At 34.3% G+C, this 10,944-nt stretch overlaps 1 protein-coding gene across 7 annotated transcripts in view; it reads left to right on the forward strand.

Annotated features, from left to right (window-relative positions):
- LOC136040091 (uncharacterized) overlaps positions 1-9,420 on the forward strand; it is a 113,611-nt gene extending 104,191 nt beyond the window's left edge. For all 7 annotated transcript variants that reach the window (XM_065724174.1, XM_065724172.1, XM_065724175.1 and 4 more), the window contains one exon: positions 9,191-9,420. In XM_065724174.1, coding sequence (XP_065580246.1) covers positions 9,191-9,310 — 120 coding nt within the window. In that variant the 3' untranslated portion in view covers positions 9,311-9,420. The remainder of the gene's footprint in view (positions 1-9,190) is intronic.
- The last annotated feature ends 1,524 nt before the right edge of the window (positions 9,421-10,944 follow it).

A 10,944-nucleotide genomic window follows, 5' to 3' on the forward strand; every position in this document is an offset into this window, starting at 1 on the left:
TCCTAGAAGATCGGAAGAGGGTTTTCAGAAATAGTTGAATACTGTTCCGGAACAGTTGAATACTAAACTAGAGAGTTTGAAATTTGAAAAGGTAGAAGATGTATGGAATAAATTTTCAAGAGCGTTTACCGAAACACGACACCCATTTAGTTAGAGTAGGAAACCTTTTTTAAAAGTGCTAACAGCTTTAACGTAAAGAACAAGTTGATGAGGAGAGGCTACCCGTTCTTGCTTTAATTTTCATGTAAGGTGAGCCGAGTTTGAAACTGTATTAGTCGAAAAACGTTCGTAAATTTAATAAAAAAACGAGTTTTTTTACTGAAAGTAAGGAGCAACATTAAAACTTAAAACGAGCAGAAATTATCCCGTATGCAAAAGGGGCTGTCCCTTCTCAACGCCTTGCTCTTTACGCTAAGGTTTTCATTGTTTTAAAAAGTAGAGTTGTGACAAAGAGTAGGTAGGTAGGTAGGTAGGTAGGTATGCGTTTATTTCATTAAATAAAAATTACTAAAATTGCACTTAGAATCAATAATATGCTGCTCAATTTAGGGACCTAAAATGTCCCTGTTCAGCAGCAAAACTACAACAAATAAATGATAACTATTCATTCAAAATCAAAGAAATACGCCAAAAAAAAAACATTCGACGAAACACTATACAATCTCTAAACAGCCATCTCTCATCATAAAAAAAGAACAAAAAAAAGGATAAAATTTTAACCAATATAATTTATAATTTATTCAAAAAATAATTTTTTATTCTTACTTTAAATAACATAAGGTTTTCAGAACACCTAACACTCTCTGGAATTGAGTTCCAAATAACAACACCTACATGTTTAATCATAAACCCAGATCGCATTGTATGCCTAATTTCACTAGTCAGCTGATCAGAGCTCCTAGTAGAATAATCGTGATAATTTGAATTATATCGATAAAAACTTCTAAAATATTGAGGAGACAATCCATTTAAAACCTGGTATACAAAAATTAAAATCTGCTGAGATTTAATAAAATCAATATTCAAAATATCTAAATCTCTAAAACAATCTCTAGTACTACCACACGCAAGATACTCACCCAAACTTCTAATTGCCTTATTCTGCATAATCTGGACCCTTTTTACATGACTAGAAAAATTGCTTGCATACAATGAACACCCATACACTAAATAAGGATGGACAATTGAATAATAAATTGCTTTCAGGACATGTAGAGGAAAAAAATTATGAAATCTTCTTAAAATACCAACTCCGTGAGCCAAATTTTGAAGATAAAACTTTGCAATGATGAATCCAACAAAAATTTACATCAAAATAAAATCCTAGATATCTACATTGAAAAACTTGACTAATGGAAACACCTTATAAAAGGATACTATGACAATTATTTACAACTTTACCAATACGACTAAATATCATATAATTAGTCTTCTCAGTATTCACTGCAAGAAAACTATGCTTTGTGAACTGAGATAAATTCTCCAAAGCTACATTAGTTATCTCTATAAGATCTTCGACAGATTCCCCAATCACTGTAAGCGCTGTGTCATCTGCGAATGATGTAACTACGGCACCAGGAAGGTAAAAACGCAATGTATCCACGTATATAAGAAACAGTAAAGGTCTTAATACCGACCCTTGGGGCACTCCACAATTCGCATTGAAGGGTTTCCCTACCACATCATCTATCATAACTTTGATGGACCTACCATGCAAGTAAGACCTAAACCAATCCAAACACTTCTCACGGACTCCCAAACAAGCTAGCCTACTTAATAAAAGATTAAAATCAACGGTATCAAATGCTTTTTTAAAATCTATGAACACAGTAAGAGGGATAAGATTCCTTTCTATGGGCACTATTAATGGTATGCCACATGAACAGTTGAATGTTTAGTTCTGAAACCGAACTGTGACTCAATTAATATTCCGAGCTTGTCTAAATATTAATACAGCTGTCGATGTACTATTTTCTCGTATATCTTTGAGAATAGTGGTAACAAGCTTATAGGTCGATAGTTCGTCATATATTGCCTATTGCCTGATTTGAACAGTGGTAGGACCTTTGCTTGCTTAAGCGCTTCAGGGAATTGGCCGACTTCAAGTGACAGGTTAACGAGGTAGAGAAGACATGGTAGTAGATACACTGAAACTACTTTGAATGCTTTCAGATTCAAACCGTCAATACCAGCAGCATTTGACTTGTTAATTCTTCAATTGACGCTTTTTCAAATTGAAATTTATGATGTTCACCTCAATTATCTTCAAAGAGCGTGTCACTTTTCGCTGGGTCTCCGTGAGAAGTGTCTTCTCTGATTCTACTTCCAATACCAGAGAAGAATTTACCAAACTTGTCAGCAATCTGCTGCTTATCAGTCACTGTAACACCCTCGACAGTGACAGCATTTATGAGGCCATAATGTTTACCTGTGCCTTTAATCACGCCGTTAATGGTCTGCCAAGTGTTCCGCATATCACCTTTTTGTTCATTAAATTTTTCGATGTAATATTTTTTTTTTTTTAGAACGTCTTAACTTATTTACTAAATTTCGTTGACGAATATATTCATTTTTACTTTCTTCAGATGAGTCATTTAAACTTTTAAAGAAGCAAGTGTTACGAGCATTTATAGCTTCAACAACTTCATCATCAATCCAGGGTTTTCGGGGGATATCTCGTTCTTTTTTCCTAGTAAGTTTCAAGGGACAAGCAGACTCAAATATCGGAGTAATTATCCCAAGAAAGTTGTCAAGGGCACGTGAGGGATACGGTTCTTCATACACTTTCTCCCACAATATTACACTTATTTTTTCACGGAACTCATGTAAATTTGCCGGCCGAAGATCTCTTATAAGTTTACGCCTAGACTTTTCGTAAGTCGGGCTCCGTTGCTTTATCGTACATGAAACAGGAATATGATCAGATCCCGGATGGATCATGATATCACAATAAGAATCAGGAACTAAATTTGAAGGGAGAAACACATTATCAATAAGAGTAGCAGAATGTTCAGTTATTCTAGAAGGAAGGCGATTCATTGGAAAATAACCATGCGATAACATCAAGTTAAAAAACTCAAAATTATAGCAATTCAAACAAAACAAATCAAATTAAAATCACCCATGATTATGCATTCATTTTTTACAGACAGAAGTTTACATAAATAATCATCAAATAAATCAAGGAACTCAACCGAGGGAGTGCTAGGTGGTTTATAAACCAAACAAATTACTATCTTTTTTTTCTCAACAAATACAATTTCCACAGAAAAAACTTCCACCTTTCCTTCAATCCAAAGGCATAAATCATCCCTTTCTTCAAATTTTATTCCATTTTTCAACAAAAAAGACAAACCTCCTTGTCTCATCCGATTTCTAACCTTCGAAATCACTTGGTAACCTGGAAAAATGTAAGACGAGAGACAGCTATCCATAGATAAAAACGTTTCACAAATACCTAATACATCAATACTACTATTCATAGCAGACAAAATATTTTCAATATCCTCAGACGATGACGTAACATGGCAATTCCATTCAGACACACGAAAACTCTAATTTTCTTTCCGTATTGGAAATTCAAATGATACATACTGACTTTTTCTTACTGGCTCAGGGCATTTTACAACACTATCTTGAGCAATTTTACACTCTAGAATTTCATTAACATCTAAAGCATTATTTTCTAATTCATCCAACCGATCCTTCTAGTGTAACGGCAAAACTAATTATCAAGGGATAAGAACAATATAAACTGTACTGATTCCTTTTGGAAAAAAACAAAAAAACAAAAACAATCTAAGCGACATCTTGCAACGACCATAGGCGACGGGGGAAAGCATCACTCGCAAGGCGTATATAAATTCGACCTTGATCAGACCACACTTGTTTATTGCCGTATTTTTCACGTGCTAGGTTCAGAATGTCACGTCTCTGCTTTGTTAAATTTTCTGATACAAATATACCAGTGCGCACTAGTTTCGACTTAAGCTTAAAAACTTTTTGGGCAATTTCTTTCGACCTGAATTTTTACTAGGACCGGAGCTATGGCATCTTGACGAGTTGTAGAACTGTTTATTTTAAATCTTCTCACTTCCACAATATCACCATCAGACACTTCAGATATTACCATTTTATTGCGAATCACACCCCCGATTACAGACTTTTTAAGTCACTACTTGGGGGCTGTTTGATACCGTTGAAAAGAAGACTATCTAGCCTTAAGTCCTGATCATACACATCTAGCTTCTACTCTGCATTCTTAACTCTCTCCTCAAGAAATATTATTTGATTTCTTAGAAATTTCAGCTCGTTACTGAAGGCTAGGAATTTCGGTTCAAACTCAACAATCAATGCTGAATAAACCTCGCTAACGATAGTTGAACTCTGAGCTTTTATGGCATGCAAAGTGTCACTGGATAGAGACTGCCTACCAGCAGCAGTGGACACTAGTTTTTCATCCAGCTTTTCGTCTATTTTTTTTAGCAAGATTTTCCATCACACTTGATCACACTCGATGCGCGAAATAATAGCCGACGATCCCGCTATAGTTAGTTGCCCAGGAATTGGAATTTGAGTTTTTAGCTTCTCTTTGCAAAGGTCTATATAAATGTTCGGTTGATGAATAAAATCATCAAATGCTCCCTTCACACCCTTGCTGGTAGATTTCATAGTTTCAGCCTTATTTGCTTCAAACTGCATAAGCTGTGACTCGAGAACAAACTGGGTGCCATGTGACCCGTAGCAAAAAACCAGATACTTAAAGACTTTTGACTTTGAGTTCGCAGTCTTTGGATCCAAAACCTCAATAATACGAACTGGCCAGTCGGGGAATCCTCGAAACTTTGCTAGAGCCAGATCATGAATGCTAAATTTAGCCATTATCTGTAGCTCAAATTTATCAAAAGTAGTTTACAGACCTGCTAATTGATTTCTTCACCGTACTGTTAAAAAATATCCAAATATCCAAGCATCCAAAATACTCGTGCCAAAAATCACACGTCACTAATTATCAGAGCTAGCGAAATGCGACTGCATTGAATGAATGCTAGATGCGAGTTAACACACTGAACTGTGTGTATAAAAACAATATTACACAACAACAATGTGTATAAAAACCGTGTGTGTAATATTGTAAAAACAATATTACAAATGACAAAAGTACCAACTATGTTTGGTATTTTTAAGTGGAATTTTGTGAATCGTCAAATCTTGGAACCTTTTTCTTATTTAAATTGACCAATAAAAGTAAAGATTTAAGGCAGAGATAAATAAAAAAAAGAAAAACTAAGAGCTTCAAAGAACTGTATTGGTATTGTTTGGATAGATGTGATTAAAATGTAAAATTCAAATGCAATGATTCACCATAATATAGAAGTTGAAGGAGGCAAAATTTGTTCTTGAAACGTATGAAAAAGGGGCCGTTCCTTCTCAACGCCTTGCTCTTTACGCTAAGGTTTTCATTGTTTTAAAAAGTAGAGTTGTGAAAAAGAGTCAAACTATAGTCTAAAGAGTGAGGCTTCGAAGAGAAAACAACCCCTTTCATATGCAGAATAATTTTTGTTTGTTTGCAGTTTTAGTTCTGTTCCTTACTTTCGGTTGAAAAGAAAACTTAGTTTTCTTATTTAACTGAAAACTTTGTTATTGTTGTATAATTAAAAAAAGAAAAGCCTATTACCTATTACTTACGCATAGCATTTGTTATTGGGAAGTAAACAGACATTTTTCGGGAAGGTGAATTTTCTATGGGAGGACTTTCAGTGGTGGGATGTGGGGGAAGCCCCCTCTTATATAGTTCGCTCTTTATGGTAAAGCATGACTTTGTATCGACACCCTTTACGAACAACAACTGAAACACAAGGTTCGTTAAATTAGAATAATAGGCAGATGCCTCAAAGGGTAAATGTTACTGCCAAAACATCCTAATTTTCAGATATCCTTCAGATAACACAGAATTAGTTCTAAGGAAGGGGCTGAGGGGGGGGATATAAAATTTATTTATAGTTCGTCTTGATTTCCGGAAATATTTCTAGTTTACGCTGTTATCATGAAAGTAAAGAGTAATATTAAATCCCAAAAGGAGCAGAATTTATTCTTTATAGGAGAGAGGCTGTCCCTTTTTCGTTATAAACCCATGGTGGTAGAAACTTCGGAGAATGCTCATTCAATTGGGAATCAAGAGCTCTAGTCCTTTTTTTTAAGTCACAAGTGATTGACGACAAAGCAACCCCTTTTCTAAAACCATTTTTTTTTATCTGATCCTTTTTTGTACTTAGAGAGGGATCAAACATCTGCGATCTTTTTTTCTTATAAAAAAAAAAGAAGAAAAAAAACTAAACGTTTGAAGATGAGAGCTTTAAGCCTCTACTGTAGGGTTCTCAGATTGCTGTGTAGTTAGGGAAGAAGGTAGGTGCCACAAAGGATACGTTTTAATCCCAAAACACCCTAACTCTCATTAAGCCTTCATATAAATACAGAATTGGCTCTAAGGAAGTGTTGGGGACGGTGAAGGTAGAAATTGATATATAATCCCTCTTGATTTCTAGAAATATTTCTTGTTTACACTGTTATTATGAAAGTAGACTTCGGGGGAAGCCCATTCGATAGGAAAATGAGAGCTCTTATCCTTTTTTCTCTAGTCGACAGTGATTGGAAACCAACAAAACCCTGTCCTAGAACTGTTGAAAATCTGATCCTTTTTTTACCCCTTCGAACATCTGATCAACATGTTGAGGTACCTTTTTTGTACTTTCTCTTTGACTATTCAGTTTGGGTGTGGAAATTATCCGTGGGGAAATTTTCTGCGAGGGATAATTTCCTACAGGGAGTTTTTCACGGGGAAATTTCCGCAGGGGGTATTTCCCGTGGGGGGATTTCTTGAAAGAAAAATCCATGCTCCCAAGCATTCCCAAAGGAAACAAATGACTAAATCAAACCATTTCTAGCTTGAGCTCCTTAATTGCAAGCAAATTTTTCCAAAACAAACTGCGTTGGTCAAATCGATTACAAAAATGTGTATATTCTGCAGCAGTATGTTTTATTTTATTGTCATCATATAATCTATAACATCATCCACATAAACATTGTTTCAGCTGGATAATATGAGAGTAAATTAGCTAGTAGTATCTTGTATGTCTGACCGAAGCAGCCCTAGAGTTACACTTGGTGATAAAACAATATTACAAATGACTAAAGTACCAACTATGTTTGGTATTTTTACGTGGAATTTTGTGAATCGTCAAATATTGGAACCTTTTTCTTATTTAGATTGACAAATAAAAGTAAAGATTTAAGGCAGAGATGAATTAAAAAAAAGAAAAACTAAGAGCTTCAAAAAACAGTTTTGGTATTCTTTGGATAGATGTGATTAAAATGTAAAATTCAAATGCAATGATTCACCATACTATAGAAGTTGAAGGAGGCAAAATTTGTTCTTAAAACTATAAGGTGATTTCAGGGCATCTAACTCCCTCCCACGCTCACCATTTCCCCAAACACATCAAAACATTATTTTGAGATAGCCATTTTGTTCAACGTAGCTGAAAGTTCCGGAAATTATGTCTTTTAGGATGACGATTCTAACTCCCCCCCCCAAATCCCCCAAGGCAAGAGTTATAAGTTATACCTTGGGCAATTAAGAAATATATATATATATATATATATATATATATATATATATATATATATATATATATATATATATATATATATATATATATATATATATATTATGCATATATATATATATATATATATATATATATATATATATATATATATATATATATATATATATATATATATATATATATATATATATATATATATATATATATATATATATATATATATTCTGTCTTTTTTTCTTTTTTTTTTTTTTTTTTTTTTTTTTTTTTTTTTTTTTTTTTTTTTTTATGCGTTTGTGCTGTTGCATTGGTGATTTCTCTTTTCATGATATATATATATATATATATACATGGGAATGGTGATCGTAAAAACTCTGGAATGGGCTCATTTGGTTAGAAATCTGATGTTGTACTGCACATTTTAAGATTCAGAGTGGTCACAGGGTGGAACCCCCCCCCCCCACCTCGTATTCTCCAGAAGTACATCTGATAGAAATTTTGAGATGGCTATTTGTTGTTGTAGAAACTCCAAAAAGAGCTCATTTGATTGTAAACTGAAAGAGCTAGTGCTCTTTTTAATAGTCGAAAGCGACTGGAGAGCAACTAACCTCTCTTCCACGCCCACCATTTCCTCAAAAGCATCCAATCAAAATTTTGAGGTAGGTATTTTGTTGAACGTAGTTAAAAGATCCGGAAATTATGTCTTTGAGGATGACAAATTATGTCTTTGAGGATTTTTTTTCTGTCATAACTGAAAAATTATCAAAACCTTAACGAAGAAATGTCAACATATGTCAATTTAAATAAGAATCCACGGTCATTTGTTTCTTTGTTTTTTCAGTAAAGCGCAAATTGTGTTCTGGTCTTGAGAAGGCATAGGGTTTATCATTCCTACTCATGTTAATTTTTCCTCGCTTAAAGTTTGACTCGGCTATTTATTGTAATTTCTGTTTGTTTTGAGTTTCATTTATTTATTGATAGTGGTTTGATGTAGTTTTACGCTTGGAAGATAATTTGATATTATTGTTGCTCGTTCTTGGCTTAATGGATCTCTTTACTTTTCTATGAAAAACTTGTCTTTCGGAAAAAGTTTTAATAATAGGAATAATGCAGGGGCAAAGGCTGAAAGGGCCCCTGCTATGTTACTACAACAATTCCTTACATACGAAGTTGTTTGTCTTAGAAAAAACAGTAATACAATAATAAGGCCTGCTTCGCTCTTTATTTTGGCAGTGGTATTGCAGTGGTCACGGTAGATATATGTATAATTAATTCAAAAGCAATGTACAAATAATATGTAATTGGTGCTTACACAGTGTCGTATAGCAATACTAAAAAGCCTTATAGATCTATTTCCACGTCAACAGTAATATTCTATTATATTGAGGATTTTTTTACCAAGTGAATTGGATCTCTATTGAAAAATTTAAAACTAAATGTCTATTAATTGCAAAAATAACTATTTTTTGCTAATTAGCCTGATCATCAGTTTTTGTGACAAAAACCACGAAATATCAGGTTTTACCCTCAGATATAACCTTCTATTTTTTATATTCTATTTTTAGGCAGAAGAAGAAGACGTTTTTCCAGATTGCTCAATGAGAATTGCTCCACATCAAGACTACGGGATAAAACATGAGCAAAGGCGATCAAAATATGGACTGAATTCTAGAACAGCTTTGTGATTGATTTTTATTTAACCTACATCATTTCTTTTCCTTGTGATTGATTTTTCTTTTTAAATTGAATATTTCTATTATAACCAGTGAACCTATCTATTATATATTTCCCCTTATTGCTTCTACATTAGTAGTAAATGAAGCGTAAATCACTTCTGCATGTGTGTGCAGTAGCTACAACTCAGTTGAGAAGTCACAGTTTTAAGGGAAGAGAGCTGTTTTTTATCTCCAGGCTGGTTTTAGTCTTTTGAAGGCAGTGTTCACCACACCTATACTTCTCTTAGTCTATTTTTACACTTCATCTTTGTATTCAGCTTATCTTTCAATTTATTTCATGGGCTTTATCAATTTTCGTTTTTTTCATATCAGTTCAAGCGGGGAGCTGGAAGTTGCCATGGATCTGGTTGTTTGATGTTAATTTTCAGTCTAACTCGCTCTACTTTATTGATCACACTGCCAGAGAGCTGTTGGAGCCACTGGTTTTCGAGTTCTAGAAGCGGCATGTCACAAGCAAAGTCAAGGTCAGACACAAGATTGTGTTCGACTGTTACTCCAAAGTCAGTTGCTTCACCCAAAATACAACTCACCAAAACAAAAAAACAAGAACGTTGATAAATTGCAATCATCAAATAGTTGCCAGGTTTCTTGCGAGATCCAGTTTTCATCTGGCTTCTTTTTGTAACCAAGCACATCTCTGGCTGCATCTTTGTGTGTATTTTTCATCTGGCCTTACCTTTTGCTGATCATCGGCCCAACTTCTTTTTTCAAAGAGAGTGAAAAAATTTTTCAGTCCCCGAGAGAATTATTTCGCACGAGTGTCTCGGTCGCTGAGTTTATCGACGTCACGCTGTCTCTTGGCATTTAGATTGGCCTATTTGTCCTCTTTCAGTATAATCTTTATCTTTGTCATCATCAGAATGCGATCTAAGTGAGCATTCATCTTTCCAAAAAGAATACTTCTCACTTTCTCCTTGAGATTAAATATTGATCTATCTGATTCTTTGTTCTTTAAGAAATATATTTCTTATTTAACAAAGAATAAAACCCAAAGAGATATAGAACCCAATTATCACAAAAAAACATAAAATAATTCGCACAAGGCCTTACGATTATGTTTACCTTTGTTTACAACAATTCTCTAATTATTAACCATAACTTTCGTCTTTGAGTTACATTTCAGCGGAGTTCCAAAAATTTTTTAAATTACTAGTAATATTGATTAAGGGTTTGTTAGATTGGGAATTGGAGTGGCTAGTGCCCCTTTTCAATAGTCGAAAGTGATTAGAGGGCAACTAATCCCCCTCTTATTCTCTCCATTTCCCAAAGCGAATCCAAAAATAATTGAGAAAGCAATTTTCTTCATCGTAGTCAAAAGGTCCGAAAATTATGTCTTGAAGGATGAAAGCTCCTCACAGCCCTCAGGGCAACGGTTGTAAGCTATACTCTAGAGGCATATAAAGTTTGTATAGAAAGGATGGTCGTAGAAACCTCGGAAAGGCCTGATTGGGTTGGACATCAAATGTTCTAGTGCCCTTTTTAAGATTCAGAGTGATCAGTGGGTGGAGACCCCCTACACCTCGTATTTTCCCGAATTATATCTAGCAGAAATTCTGATATGGACATTATTGTTGTCGTAAAAA

The sequence above is a fragment of the Artemia franciscana genome, chromosome 20 (genome assembly GCF_032884065.1).
Source record: "Artemia franciscana chromosome 20, ASM3288406v1, whole genome shotgun sequence".
NCBI classification, from domain to species: domain Eukaryota; kingdom Metazoa; phylum Arthropoda; class Branchiopoda; order Anostraca; family Artemiidae; genus Artemia; species Artemia franciscana.